This window comes from Panthera onca, chromosome D1, assembly GCF_046562875.1.
Source record: "Panthera onca isolate mPanOnc1 chromosome D1, mPanOnc1 haplotype 2, whole genome shotgun sequence".
Classification (NCBI taxonomy): Eukaryota; Metazoa; Chordata; class Mammalia; order Carnivora; family Felidae; genus Panthera; species Panthera onca.
In genome coordinates this window covers 9,655,192-9,670,160 of record NC_138348.1, presented here as the reverse complement: position 1 = coordinate 9,670,160, position 14,969 = coordinate 9,655,192, and the positions used below count along the sequence as shown (strand labels likewise).

The following is a 14,969-nucleotide window of genomic DNA, read 5'->3' as shown; positions in this document are numbered from 1 at the left end:
CTGGTCCCCGGAGAGCCCAGTCTAGCGTCTGGGGCACAGAAACAGGGGCAGGTGAACAAGCGATTATAACAGAGTATAATCTTTACAGAATGTACGCTGTTACACCAGAGTATGGTCACCATGTATGAAGGTCTGCCACAGGTGTAGATGCAGCGTCTAGGAGGAAGTCAGCCTCTCCTGGAAAATCAGAAAGGGCTTCTCCAAGGAGGTACTCTGAGCAAGGTTTGGAAGGATGAGTAGGAGTTTGTTAGAAGAGTCCCCCCGAGTCTAGCTTGGGTGAGTCTAGCTTGGCCCTCTCTCTCTGCCCCGGCAGCCGCACAGCACAGACACGATCCCGGGACTCTGGGAAGACCCTTCCGCCTCCCTGGTTTCAGCTAGTCCAGACAGTCAGCGGGGCAGGGCTCTCAGGTTTCTCTCGGTTTTCAGGGCCGCGGAACCAAACACTACGGCCTGATTGTGGTGGGCCACTCCCTGGGTGCAGGCACTGCTGCCATCCTCTCCTTCCTTCTGCGCCCCCAGTACCCTACCCTCAAGTGCTTTGCCTACTCCCCACCAGGGGGCCTGCTGAGGTGAGCATCCTGGGGCCTCGGAGTTGGCTTGGGTTGGCGGGGGCTAAAGCCTTGGGAGCCGGCCCCGGGCAGTCTGGCTTCTGGTCTCACGGGGGCCTGGGAATGGCCCGCTAAGCGCGGGGGGGTTGCTGTGTCAGATGCCAGGCAGACCCCAGGATCCACGCCCGGCAAAGCCTCACTGGCAGGAAAGGTGCGACAGGCGGCGGGCGGCCTGGCCTGGCACCCGTGAGCTCCCCGGAGGGCCTCGAATCACAAACTGACCCCAGGAGTGCCGGAGCGGGGCCCGCTCACCACCCCTGCCTTAGCACCCCCTGGCTTCCTTTGCAGCGAGGACGCCATGGAATACTCCAAGGAATTTGTGACAGCTGTGGTTCTGGGCAAAGACCTTGTCCCCAGGCGAGTCGCAAGTCACAAGTTATGCCCTCTCTCCACGGTCCCGGTCCCAATCCCAATCCCGGTCGACTGTTCCTCCCTCCCCGGGGGATTCCCATCTCCCCGGGGGGAATCCCAGAGCCCCCAGAGCCGGAGGACGGGCGGCCCCACCCTGCCTGACCTCCCTTCCCTGGCTCGGCCCTGCCGAGCTGCTGACTCCCGCCTGCCTGTCCACCCCTCCCACCCTGTGATCCTGATGGCGTGGTCTTTTTGTTTCTGTGGCTGCCATGTGCCTGCCCGCTCTGCCCCACAACCCACGCCTCTCCCGGGCCCTGGCCAGGCCAGGCTGACACCCGTCTTGCCTCCTTCCCCAGGATCGGCCTCTCCCAGCTGGAAGGCTTCCGCAGACAGCTCCTGGATGTCCTGCAGCGAAGCACGAAGCCTAAAGTGAGCCCCCGCCCCTCCCTCCTGCCAGGGCACGCTGGGCCCTGGGCACCTCACCTGTCCTGTGCCCTGCCTGTCCCTTGGCACAAAGCACAAGAGGCCCCAGCCATGTGAGGCCAGGCTGTGTGTGGCTGATGTCATGGGAACACCAGGCCCTCAAACTCTCAGACCTCCAAGCTCACCACGTCTCCCTGCTCCTTGTACAGAGGGGGAAACCGAGGCTGAGGCCCAGAGTGGGCAGGGGACTTGCTGTTGCTTACACAAGCTGTAACTGAGTCAGGAAGGGAACCAAGGGCTCCTGAGTCCCCATCACCCAGAGCTTCCTAAAGTCAAGAAAAAGCAGGCCCGAAGCCCGGTGCTTCGACTTTGCGACAGGAAGCCCCCTGCCAAGCCCGCCGCGGCTCCCCGGGCTCCATGAGCCCGGCTTCCACCGCCAGAGGGGATCTGGGTGCACTTTGTTCTGATGTCCGCTGTGGCTAAGGAGAGGATCAGCCCTTCCTCATACCTCATCAGGTCTCAGAGGAGGACACTGGGGGGCTCCTCCTGTGGCAAGCTGGCCTCAGCATGCCAGGCGGGGGCGGGTGCTGTGGCCAGGTACCCGGAGACAGGCAGGCAGGGGCTGACCTGCACCAGCTTGTCCCCTGGGACCCCCAGGCCGGCCCCCACCCCATTAACCATCTCTGCCCAATTTGGCCTGTTCCCAACCTTGGTGCCCATGACCCTCCGGCAGGCAGGGCCCTGGGTCAGGCATCAGGTGGCAAAGGTGGGCAGGGCAGCAAAGCCTTAGGGGGCCATGTCTGCCTGGAGGAGCCTGGTTCTGGAAGGTAGAGCTGTTCCTATCAGACCCAGGCCTGTGCCCTTGTCAGGCCCAGGAGGCAGGTAGCTGGGAGCCAATCCAGACGTGCCCAGGCCTGGTAGGTGCAACAGCGATGAACTTCGGGTTCTGTTCTGTCTCTGACTCAGGAAATGACCTAGAGCAAGTCCTTTCCCTTTGCTGGGCTGTTTCCCCATCCTCTAGATAAGGGGTTGACTGCTCTTCCAGCCCCTTTCCAGCCCTGACATTCAACAGTGTCCTATCATCTGCCCTTGGCACTGTTTGGCCATCCTGGCCACCATATGCCTCGGCCACTGCCTCCTTAGGTGGGCACTGTCCTTCCCTCCACCCGTGGCCATCCCAGCTCCCACCTGTCACCAAGGGCCCTCCTTCTGAGGACCCTTCTGCCCCTGCCCACCCAGCCAGCCCTGCTCAGCTCTCTCCCCATCTCCCCCCTGCCCCGCACAGTGGCGAATTATCGTGGGGGCCACCAAATGTATCCCCAAGTCGGAGCTGCCTGAGGAGGTGGAGGTGGCCACGCTGGCCAGCACGCGGCTCTGGACCCACCCCAGCGACCTGACCATCGCCCTGTCAGCCAGCACCCCTCTCTACCCACCCGGCCGCATCATCCACGTGGTCCACAACCACCCAGCAGAGCAGTGCTGGTAGGGTGCTGCCCGCGACCCCGGTCAGCTGGGGGGGAGGCAGCGGCCAGGGGGGTGGGGGACCGGGCTGGCCTTGCTTCGTCACCCCTCGGAACGGGACGGGGCGGGGGTGGTGGGCAGAGGCTGGGAGATACTGGCCCGGGACGCTCACTGCAGGGGTCGCCCTATCCTGGGGCACTGGGAACGGAAGAAAAGTCCAGAGCGGGACTCCAGGTTCCTCCCTTGGCCGTGTCAGACTTTGTTCCTGAGCAGCTCTTCCCATTTAGGGGCCACGTAAAAGCAGAGGCCCTGGAGGGGTCACCCTGAGGCCCCGGCCAGCTCACACCTCAGGTGTCACTTGGCATCCCCTCCGGGATTAGACGGCAGCGGTTGTGACAGGGGCGGGGCGGGGGTGGGAGCGCGAAGGTGGACAAGCTACACATCGACCTCTCTTACTTCGTGCTCTCTCAGGGGGTCGGGCCTGGGTCCTCCTTCCCAGCGACCCCTCCTGCCCAGGGTTGGGGCAGGTGTGACCCCGGCCGCGAGCGGGTAGTAGGCTGTGTAGGGACGGCGGCTGAGGCCCATTTGGCATAAACGGTTCCTGGCTGGGGTGGGGGTGGGGGTGGGGGCTCAGGGTGAGGCGAGAGCAGGGAGCCCGGGGACCTGGGGGCCTCGGCCGGGGAGTCACCCCCACTCAGCTTCCCTCCGGCGCCTGTGTCCCCAGCTGCTGTGAGCAGGAGGAGCCCACGTACTTTGCCATCTGGGGCGACAACAAGGCCTTCAACGAGGTGATCATCTCGCCGGCCATGCTGCATGAGCACCTCCCCTATGTGGTCATGGAGGGGCTCAACAAGGTGAGAGCCCCCACGCGGCCCCGGGCAGTGACGTCACCTCAGCGCCCCGCAGCACTCTGCTGGGCTGTCTCCGTCCCCACGTTACGAGCAAGGGTGCAGACTCTCAGAGGAGTGAACCAGAGCTCGTGTTCTGGCCCCCACGCCCCCGCGGTCTACTTCGCCACGTGGCCCCGTAGTGGGGAGCTTAGGAGATTCCCAGGGACCTGTCCCCGAGGCGGGCTGAGCTTAGAGGGCCTGGAGGCCACCTGGCACTTGACAGGTGTACCACCACCCACGGGCACCCTCAGCCATCACCTGACCGCGGAAAGCTGACCATAGGGAAGGGAAACCCCAGCCTGGCCCATCTGTGGGGCAGGCCTTCCTGGTGGGGCAGGGACCTGGGGTGGGGGGACAGGGGCGGGGCCCGGCTCACCCCACGAGGCTCTGGCCTGAGAAGCCTGGCCTGCTGCCCCGCCCCCCCCATGTGATTGTCACTCCTCCACCACCACCACCACCACCAGCTTGCCCGACCCGTCCCCAGGTGCTGGAGAACTACAACAAGGGAAAGACGGCCCTGCTCTCTGCTGCTAAGGTCATGGTGAGCCCCACTGAGGTGGACCTGACTCCCGAGCTGATCTTCCAGCAGCAGCCGCTGCCCACAGGGCCACCCGTGCCCGCCGGCCTCGCCCTAGAGCTGCCCACCGCAGACCACCGAAATAGCAGCGTCAGGTGAGCCCCGGGCGCCCAGCCCCAGCCCACCCCAGAGGCCGCTACAGGTGCCACAGTGTGTCCCAGAGCACGACTGTCTGTGCGCGTGTGTACTCTGTGCACGTACTGGGCCCACGTGTTCACGGAGCTCTGCGCACGTGCACAGGAGAACTCGATCTCCATCCCCTCTGCTCAGGGTCTCCCGATCAGCTCCCACTGCCCCCGAGCCTGCCATCACTGAAGCCCGCGTGGGATAGTGGCCGTCTAGGGACGCACAGACACACGGCCACAAGCACACAGGTTCGCTCGTGGCCATCTGGTCCCAAACAGATGGATACCCACGCACTTACATACGTGCACACATACGTGTTCGTGTTGAAGCGGACACGTGCACATACGTGTTCACAAATAGCTCTAAGTGCACAGAGAGCCCACGCCAGGACAGGCAGCCGTGCACGTGAATGCATGAGTGCACCTGTGCCCAGACCGAACCACGGAGACACGTTTGGGGTAGCTGACATACAGACGCTTGGTGTGCCTGCCGTACACAGAACACAGAGCCGTGTGTGCATGCTCCCAGGCCCACCCACACTCCGTATTCCCGCACACTCTTACCAGGGGGTGGCTCTTACAGGGTGCCTCCTGGCGGGTGGGAGTCTTCCTGGCCCTCTGGGACCCTGCCCGCCCAGGTTACAGATTTGGCCAGGAGGCTGCTCAGAAGGGTGGTCGCTGCTTCCTCGCCCTTGGCGGGGACACCTGGAGGTCTCTTGCTCTCCCATTTGTGCATTTCCTGTGGCAACTATATGACCACATGAGGGAGCCAGTGTCCCCTCGCAGCAGCGGCTGCATCACCGTCCCCCCCCCCCCCCCCCCCCCCCCCGCCCCATTGCCCCGTCCGGTCCCTTCCGCAGAGGGCTCCAACCCATGGCAGAGGCTGGAGGAACCCCAGTGTGAGGAAGGAAGTGATCACAGTCCTGGGAGAGGTGGGGGGAGATGGGGGTGGGGGGAGATAGGGGGGTGGGGAAGTGTGGTGCTGGTGCTGAGGGTCTGAGAACCTGTGGGGGCAGCTCTGGGCAGTGCTCTTACCCCTTCCCCCTCCCCGCTTCCCCCTCTCCCCTCCCCCCCTTCCCTCTCCCCCCCCCACCCCCACCATTGCCTCATGAGTGACCTGGGGCAGCCAGTCTCTCTGAGTCTCAGGCTACCCACAGGTACAAGGTGCCCCAGCAGTGCTCCCAGCGGGGGCCTTAGGCCTTCAGGGCTCCTTACCCACAGCATCAGCCAAACAGGAGTTGTTTTTAAAAAACAACGGTCCCTGGGGCGCCTGGGTGTTTCAGTCGGTTAAGCCTCCGACTCTTGATTTTGGCTCAGGTCATGATCTCACGGTTTGTGAGTTCAAGGCCCACATCAGGCTCGGAGCTGACAGTGTGGAGCCTGCTTCGGATCCTCTGTCTTCTCTCTCTCTCTCTCTCTCTCTCTCTCTCTCTCTCTCTCTCTCCCTCTCCCTCTCCCTCCCTCTCTCCCCCTGCCCTGCCCTGCCCTGCCCCTGCTCACTCGCTCTGTCAAAATAAATGAACATAAATAAATAAGTAAGTAAGGGTCCCTGGGGCGCCTGGGCGGCTCAGTAGGTTAAGGGTCGGACTCTTGATCAAGGCTCAGGTCATGATCTCACGTTCGGTTCTTGAGTTTAAGCCCCACCTCCGGCTCCTTGCTTGGGATTCTGTCTCTCCTTCTTTCTGCCCCTCACCTCCTTGTGCGCTCTCTCGCTCGCTCTCAAAATGAACTTTCAAAAAGCCCTTTTTAAGAAATAAATAAAAAAACTGAAAAAGAAAAAAAATAAGGGCCCCTGCCCCGGGCCGTTCAACAACCGCGAAATTGACTTTCCCCTCCTCTCCTCCCCGAGGTCCCTCCCGCCCGGAGCGAGTGGGAGGAGTCTCTGCCCCTCCTGAGTCTCACGCCCCTCCCTGCCCCGCCCTCCCCTCTGTAGGAGCAAGTCCCAGTCCGAGGTGAGCCTGGAGGGCTTCTCCGAGGGGCGGCTGCTGTCCCCGGTGGCCGCGGCCGCAGCGGCCCGCCAGGACCCCGTGGAGCTGCTGCTGCTGTCCACCCAGGAGCGGCTGGCGGCGGAGCTGCAGGCCCGGCGGGCGCCGCTGGCCACCATGGAGAGCCTCTCAGACACCGAGTCGCTGTACAGCTTCGACTCGCGCCGCTCGTCAGGCTTCCGCAGCATCCGCGGTTCACCCAGCCTCCACGCCGTGCTGGAGCGCGACGAGGGCCACCTCTTCTACATCGACCCCGCCATCCCGGAGGAGAACCCGTCCCTGAGCTCGCGCACCGAGCTGCTGGCGGCCGACAGCCTGTCCAAGCACTCCCAGGACACGCAGCCCCTGGAGGCGGCTCTGGGCAGCGGGGGCGTCACCCCGGAGCGGCCCCCCAGCGCGGCGGCCAACGAGGAGGAGGGGGGCGGCGGCGACGGCGGCGGGGCGGCCCCGGGGGCCGAGCTCGCGCTGCACAACGGGCGCCTGGGGGACTCGCCCAGCCCTCAGGTGCTGGAGTTCGCCGAGTTCATCGACAGCCTCTTCAACCTGGACAGTAAGAGCAGCTCCTTCCAGGACCTCTACTGCATGGTGGTGCCCGAGAGCCCCACCAGCGACTACGCCGAGGGCCCCAAGTCCCCCAGCCAGCAAGAGATCCTGCTCCGCGCCCAGTTCGAGCCCAACCTGGTGCCCAAGCCCCCGAGGCTGTTTGCCGGCTCGGCCGACCCCTCCTCGGGCATCTCACTCTCGCCCTCTTTCCCGCTCAGCTCCTCGGGGGAGCCCATGGACCTGTCGCCCACGGGTCTCAGCAGCCAGGAGTGCCTGGCAGTGGACAAGATCCGGACTTCTACCCCCACCGGCCGAGGGGCCAGCCCCGCCAAGCAGGACGACCTGGTCATCTCGGCTCGCTAGCACCCCAGGCGTGGCTGCCGGCTGAGGCCCAGGCCAGAGTAGGTGGCCCCCCGGGCTCCTGGTGGCTGCCCCCAGGGCCAGGCCGCTTTGAGGAGAGGCCCCCAGGGGCCGGTTTAGCCTCAGGCACGGGGCACTGCTGCTGAGCTGGGGGTCCACGTCCCTACCTCAGCTTAGGACCACCAGGCGGCTGGGATCTGGGTCCTCCAGACTGGGGAGGGGTGTGATGCAGGGGGGAGCCTGGGGCAGCCGGCCCGGTGGGCAGGGCAGCGCTCTGCGCTCTCGGCCTGCCTGTCCCCCACAGGGCATCCCGGCACCCCCTATTCCAGGACCGGCAGTGGGCATGCTGACTCCCCATCACTGCCCTCTGGCTGCTCTCCCAGGGCCCAGATGGAGAGCAGCCCTCTCCCCACATATTCACGTCTGTGGTCCAGGCTGGCATCTGCCCTGGCCACCCCCCAGATCTGGTGCCTGCTGGCCAGCCCCCTGGGGTGACCCCACACCAAGGTGGCCCGCAGTGCTGTGTATGTTTACAGAAGCCACTGGGCTGGGCTCGGGATGTTTCCTGGGCTTGCAAGCCCCCCTCTCCCCCATCGTGTGTTCTGAGCAGGGAAAGGAGGAAGGCCAGGCTCCACAGAGCCCAAGGCAGCCATGGAGCCTGGAGGGGCCTGGAGGGGCCTGGAGGAGGGTGGGATCAAGACTGCCGCTTCTCTGCTCCGTGCCCCTCATGCCGATCCCTCTGGCAGTGGGTCCTGGGCACCCTGGCCTGCCCTGTCTGCCCATTAGTTCCTGGCTTGCCTTCTACCCCCAGGGATCCTGGCCACTCAAAGGGTGGAGGGCACAGGTGTGACCACCCCTGGCTGCAGAGTCAGTGCCCTGGGAAGAAGGAGGGCACCCAAATCCCCCTTCCTTTGAGGGCTCCGTGTAACCCCTTTATATCACCTCGCCCCCACGCCTAGGCAGCCTCGGGCCCTGGGATCTGAAACCAGACATGCCTCCACCCCCCCCCCCCCCCAGCCCCTCTCTTCACTGGCCTGAGCTCCTTCCTAGCATCGGGGTTTTCTTCCCTACTCCCTGCGCCCCCCCCCCCCCCCATCAATGTCCTGTCGGCAGGAAGCGAGGCCAAGAGCAGGGTATTGTGGGACCCGACTAAAGGAGGTGCAGGAGGGCCAGGGGCTCTGGGGCTGTCCTGGGTTACTGGAGGCCTCCCCAGCCCACACCTGAGGGGGGTTCCTCCCCTGCTGGGTTGGGGAACCACAGGGAGGTGGAGGCCAGCCTTTCCCCAGAAGCCCAGTGGAGGAAGGTCCGAGCTGGCGTGGCGCGTGTGTGCATGTGCATGAGTGTGTGGTGCTCCTGAGGAAGGGGCTGCTGGGGCCCCCGCCCCACCCTACCTGCCCTGCCACTTTCCCAGCCTGCCAAGAACACAGCCAGTGACTGTGATGGGGGCCCGTGCCCGGGGCGGGGGGGTGGGGCGGGGAGCGGCGCACAGGACGGGCTCGGTCTCAGATGTGTCCTACCTGCTGCTCTGATCCCCGGTTTGGAAAACTGATGTGTGCCCAGACGCTGACTGCCCGCTTGTGCCTTCGTCTCCTCGGAGGCATACTCCCCCACTCTGGCCCCCCACGGCCTCTCCGGGGCTGCCAGACGCACTCCCCTGACCAAGACGCCCCGCCCCACACCCTCATCTCATGATGACTCGTATCTGGGGCCTGCGTCCTGACCCTGGTCCCACACACAGCTGGGACTGGCCTGGACACTGCCCTAGGACCCCTGCCCACCCTGACGGATGGAAACAGAGACCTGGGAGCTGGGCCTCCCTCCCTCTCTGACACCCACCCTCTCCCAAGACTCCAGGACACTCCCCCCCCCCCCACCCCCCCGCTGCAGGCCCGCTGCTGGCATAGCCTGGGCCCAGCGCAGAAACAAAATGGAATCAGTAGCTCTTAGAGTTTAAAAAAAAAAACAAACAAAAAAATCGTAAATCAGAGTAAAGTTCCAACAAGCACCTCAGCCAATTGCAGGGAGAGACTTGGTGTCTGGCCTTTCAATTCCTCCTCTGCCAGGGTGGCCCTGGGACCTCTAAGGGGGCGTGGTCCCCACCCACGCCCAGGACTGAGCCATCAGGGACAGACCCCCCACCCCCAAGCCCGCAGCCACACGAAGGTTACAGACTTGGGGCTGGGGCAGGCTCGGACTCAGCCCTGGAGGCCCCAGGGTCAGCCCACCCCGAACCCGCCCCCTCCCCACCGCACCTCTGCAGGATGGGCCTGCTGCCCATCTCTCCCCTCCTCCCGACACCGCACTTGGGGGGTCTGAGCCACCCCCCTCAGCCCAGCTAGGCTCAGACCCACTCCCCCTCTGTCCCCCAGACTGCAGCACAAGCTTTCCCAGCCTCGAGCGGGCCTGTCCTCCCAGGGGCCTGGGTGACCTCCATATGCAATCGGTAGCGAGCAGCTGGGCCCCACAGACACTCAGGCACTGTACGTGCCATCCCCCCATGACTTTTTGTACTTACTGTATGAAAGATCCAAACTAATATTGCTGTAAAAAGGAGAGACAAATTAATATAGCTTATTCTATAAATATATCTGTATATAAAGGTTTCTGTATATTGTATAGAGCTGTGTATAAACTGGATGTAGAAGCACCCTCGCTGCCTTGAGTGCTGTCTTCCCAGCAGATGGGGGTGGGGGGGGCCCTGAGACTGGCTCTCACGATGCCCTGGTCTAGGACCACACTCAGAGGGACAGAAGCCACTCGAAGCCCCACGCGAATGGGGGCAGGCCTTTGTCGAGCCCTGCCCATGTGAAAGTCTTACCAGGGGATCCGAGTTCATGACCCCATTAGGGCCTTGAAAGATGGGACTCGGCAGTCCCTTTCTCCTCCCCAAGGGGTCTGGGGCTCAGAGAGGGTGAGAGACCACAGAGCCGGCATGTGGGGCACCAGGTTGGTCAGACAGTTCCCACGCCTTCCCCCCGATACTGAGAACTAGAACAGAGAGAGGAGGCCACTAACTCCAACACCCCCCCCCCGCCCCCCCGCCACCAGCAGGGTAGCACCGAAATGCAAGGGCCACTGGAAATCTTTGCTGAGTGCCTCCTCAGCAGGGTGCACAATACCCAGCCAGGCGCACTCAGGGAACCCCAGGGACCCCAGCCCATCCTGGGGACACTGAGGCCTGGGGAGCCGCTGCAGGGCCTGGGTGAGTGGGGCCTCCCGCTGGCACCAGGCCTGACCTGCCTCCTCCACACGGCAGGTGGCGCTGTTCCTCCAGCCAGTCGCAGGGCGATGGCACAGTGCGGCCCAGGCACTGACCCGGCCAAGCTCTGACCTGACCTTGACCTTCCCTTTCCTACACTGCCCACCCTCTCACCCCGGAGTCCAGAGTGACCCTACTTGGTGAAGTTTGGGGGAAGGTGATGGAGCGGTGCCTTTCTTCCAACCCCAGCCTCTTTGGACAGAAGCGGAAGCTGAGGCCTGATAAGGGCCAAGTCGTGCTTAAGGTGACTCAGGCTGTGGGGACAGATCTAGGACCAGAATTCAGGCCTCCTGGCTGAGGACTCTGGCCTCCACCCTCCCCTGTGTGGTTTTCAGAGGCTCTTCCCACTGTACAGTCTGAGTTTGCAAATTACCCTATCCAATTAGTGCAGAAACAGAAGACACAGAGGGCCAGAGAGGTTCTGTGACTTGCCCAAGGTCACACAGAGGATGGAATGGGGAAGGGCTGGGGCGGCGCTGTGCCCCCCCGCCCATCCCCACTCGGGCCCTGTGGTCAGCCCCTTCCGTCTCAGCTGGGAGGGAGGTGGGAGAGCGAATGTCCTGCAGGGCTCCCCTGACCTCTCTCACCCCCTGGCCTCGCTGACACTACATTCCCACATACCTTGGGCCTTCCTCTCTTCCTCTGTAAAATGGGCAGATGCCAGGGCTGTATGAGCCCATGGGGGCCATCAGGACTCCTGCAGTAGGGAGGCCTGGCCATCTGGCTAGCTGATGAGTCCCCGGCCCCCCGGCTCCTGGGCTGGCCTCGGGGCCCCGCTGCTCTGTTACTCCAGTGCCCCTCAAGTCTGTAGCTCCCTCTCCCCAGTGCTGCCTCCTGCCGGCCCTGCGGCCACTCAAGGGCCGAGGGAAGTGAGCCGGAGTGAAGGAAAGCAACATGTATTGATCAGTCCCCCGGCTTTTCACCTACACACTGCGAGGCGGGAATAATAGGCTGATTTACAGACGAGTCCTCCAAGGACCGGAGGGCAGGCCTTGGAGGATGGCGGAAATGGCTGCAGGGATCAGCTGCGTCTGCTGGGCCAGGGATGAAAAATCGGTTGCTCACTCGTTAAAACGGCTTGGCGGCTGGGGACTCATCTCTGTGGATGGCTCCCTCAAAGCCCCGGTCACGCAAGATTCCCTTGAGCTCCCTCTCCAGCCCCTAGCTACCGCCCTGCCCCAGCCAGGCTTGGACCCCAACTTCATTATGGAGTTTGGGGGTGGCGGCATGGACTTCCGGCTCAGCCCTGGAGTCTGGGACTTAAGCCCCTCCTCTCCCCCAGCCCAGAGGTGGGAACCACGAGGGCTCACTGGCATAGTGGAAATCAGGGGAGACGGTAGGGCCAGGCCACCTCCCACAGGATTAACTGGAACCTCCACCTCCCACCCGCGCCCCCCAGCATCCAGCTTCAAGGCTACCCCCAGAGGCTTAATAACCCAACTTGAGGCGTCAGGGTGGCGGGGACGACATGTGCATATCCCACTCCTTTGAGGACCAATACGAGGACCACGCTCAGCTCGCCACGATGGCCCTCAGACGGTGGACATTTCGGCGCCACGTGGAATATGGCGGAAGGACCTGTGGGTAGGTGGAGGCTTCGAAAGGAGCCGGCTTTCCAGCTGGTCCCCGGGCGACTCCTAAAATCAATTCATGTTCAAAAATCACATGGCGAAGGCGGGTGCCTACTCTGTCCGCAGGCAGGCCTGACCGGGTGGGGGAGGGGGCAGGGCAGAGAATAACAATTGTCTTAAGGGAGGCTGCAGAGGGAGAAAAACCTCTGGGGTGTATCAGCTGGAAAAGAATAGGCATCTCAGTGTGGCCCTCTCCCCCCTTCGCAGCCCGGCCCCTGCGGGGGGAGTCCGGGTCAGCACACACAGCTGGGGCCTCCAGCAAGATCCCATTCTATATATCTAAGAGCAACAGCTCGGAGAGCGGCCCCCGCAGGGACAAAACCTCATTGTGAGGCGTCCGCCGGCCTGGGCGCCCCCTCCCCCAGCCCCAGAACTGTCGTGGCATTGACCCTCCTCGGTGGGCCACCGCGGGCCTGCTGACTGGGCCACATCTGGGGCTCTGGCACCGGCCGCCCCTCCCCCATGGCTGGCCCCCGAGGATGGGGAGGGCTGCCTGGGTGGGAGCAGTTTCCCACGCCCATGCCCACTGAGCAGCCCGGCTCGTGTCCCCCCATGCTCGTCTGGGGGGCCATCAGCGTGGTGCGCGCTCGGCTGGCCGGGCTGGCATCTCCAACTGCCGGCCGTCCTCCTACCCCCCTGGGGTAGGTCCCTCCATCTGTCAAACGGTGGTCAGGTGGGCTCGGTTTCCCAGCTCTGACTTGCCGGATCTCGGGATCCCAGGAGGCTATGGGCAACTCCGCTCCGTCGTGAGACCGTGCGCTGGGTCCAAGATGCCACAATTCTCGGCTTCCAAAGCGTCAGAGGTGTTCCGCAGTTGGAAGACGCCATCATCCTACATTCGTTCCATGTACGTTTACCGAGCCCGCACTGCGTCCCAGGTAGTGTTTCTTGGCGTTGAAGCTAGAGCGGTGACCGAGCGAGAACAATCTCTTACCCTCACAGAGCTTCCAATCTACAGCAAGAAGGGTAATCACAAAAACTAAGTAAAAGTCTTGTACACGGTGAGAAAGAAAGGTAGGTAGGGGGAACTGCTTTAGGTAGGGTGGTCAGAGATGTGATGACCGATCCAAGACCTGACTCCTGAGAAGGAACCAGTCATGTGGGGACAAGCATCACAGACAGGTGGAACAGCACGCAGGGCAGAGGCGTGCCTGGCGTGTTCGAGTGACGGCAAGGAGGCCTCGGTGGAGAGAAGAGCAGGAGCTGAGGGCAGTGGTGTAGGCTGGGGCAGATCGTACGAGGCCTCAGGAACCAGGGCAAGAGGTTTAGCTATTGTTTTGAACGCAAGGGGAAACTACTGATTTTGGCAAAGGAACAACATGATCTGATTTACATTTCCAAAAGAGTGGTTTGGGAGGTTCTGGAGCCCATCACTGAGGGGAGAGGCAGTGCAGTTGGGCAGAATAGAGACGAGGAGGTGCCCCTGAAGTGGAGACAGAGAGACGGGGATGGTGGGTTTAGGAGGTAGAACCTTCGGGCCTCACACCAGCACACAGGGAAACAGTGACTGAGAGGCCGTGTTCCAGGCCAGCCAGGATCTGGCTCCGAATGCTGCCTTTGACCCCAATTACCTCGAAATCTTTAGATCTGTGCTGTCCAACACCGCAGCCACACACGGTCATTTAAATTTGAACTCCTTGCTCCGGTCGGTTAAGCATCTGACTTCGGCTCAGGTCAAGATCTCACAGTTCATGAGTTCGAGTCCGGCATCGGGCTTTGTGCTGACAGCTCAGAGCCCGGAGCCTGCTTCGGATTCTGTGTCTCCCTCTCTTTCTGTCCCTCCCCCGTTCACACTCTCTCTCTCTCTCTCTCTCTCAAAAATAGTAAATAAGCATTAAAAACAAAAACAAAAACGAATCTGACCTGCTTGAAATGAAATAAAATGGAAAAGGCAGTTCCTCAGCCTCCCTAGCCACATTCCAAGCGCTCAGGAGCCACATGTGGCCAGTGGCTTCCATACGCTGGACAAGGCAGGGAACGTTTCCATCGTCACGGAAAAGTTACACAGGGCAGCGCTTCCTCCGACAGTCCTGAGCATCACTGAGCCTCAGTTTCCTCATCTGGAAAAGGCCCATAACCGTATCTCCTTGGTGGGACACCTGAGAGGGTCAAACGAGGTAACTTGACACCTGTGACGTCCCGACTGCGAGTCTGACACAGTGTTCACCGGATGTGGGTTGGTGTTCTTGCTGAGGTGGGGGTGGGCAAGGGGAGGAAAGGGGGTGCCTTCTGAGGTTTGCTCTGAGACTAAGATTCAGAATCCTGCTACCCTCCCCTGCCCGAGGGGAGGCCGGGGACTACGGGGCAGGGCGTGGCCGCGGCCCCCGCCACCCCGCCCCTGCCCGGCCCGCACGCGCCCCCCAACCCCGGTAGGACCCCGCGGCTCCCCCGGCCGCGGGGCTGCAGCGCGGGCCCGGCCGGCAGGGGGCGCAGGGCGCGGCGGGCGGGGCGCGGGGGGCGGGCGGGGGCCGGGCCAGGGCCGCGCGAGGGGCGAGCGCGGAGGCGGGCCGGGCGGGACCGCAGCCGGAGCCGAGCCGGGACTGTCGCGCGGGCCGCGCCGGCGATGCCGCGCCCCCGGGCCGGGCTGTAGCGGGGCCGGGGCGGAGTGCGCGCCGGGCAGGCCGGACATGGAGGTGGTGGACGAGACGGAGGCGCTGCAGCGCTTTTTCGAAGGTGAGGGACCGGGGTTGGGGGGGGGGGGGGCGGCGAAGGGGGGGGAGGACGGCGACCCGCCTCGCGCTGGGAACCCCCGGGCC

General features: G+C 63.4%; 2 protein-coding genes across 9 annotated transcripts in view; both read left to right on the top strand.

Moving 5' to 3' along the window:
- The window catches only part of DAGLA (diacylglycerol lipase alpha), a 62,930-nt gene extending 52,959 nt beyond the window's left edge, over positions 1-9,971 (top strand). Inside the window, exons 14-20 of the mRNA XM_060606898.3 lie at positions 427-569; positions 897-965; positions 1,316-1,388; positions 2,668-2,864; positions 3,568-3,697; positions 4,218-4,405; positions 6,369-9,971. Of these exons, the coding sequence (XP_060462881.2) occupies positions 427-569; positions 897-965; positions 1,316-1,388; positions 2,668-2,864; positions 3,568-3,697; positions 4,218-4,405; positions 6,369-7,326 (1,758 nt within the window). The 3' untranslated portion in view covers positions 7,327-9,971. The remainder of the gene's footprint in view (positions 1-426; positions 570-896; positions 966-1,315; positions 1,389-2,667; positions 2,865-3,567; positions 3,698-4,217; positions 4,406-6,368) is intronic.
- A 4,725-nt stretch (positions 9,972-14,696) lies between these two features.
- MYRF (myelin regulatory factor) overlaps positions 14,697-14,969 on the top strand; it is a 33,876-nt gene continuing 33,603 nt past the window's right edge. For 5 of the 8 annotated variants that reach the window (XM_060606904.3, XM_060606905.3, XM_060606903.3 and 2 more), the window contains exon 1: positions 14,698-14,886. In XM_060606904.3, coding sequence (XP_060462887.1) covers positions 14,841-14,886 — 46 coding nt within the window. In that variant the 5' untranslated portion in view covers positions 14,698-14,840. Of the gene's footprint in view, positions 14,887-14,969 lie in introns of all 8 variants that reach the window. The other 3 variants (XM_060606900.3, XM_060606902.3, XM_060606899.3) reach the window with 1 other exon arrangement.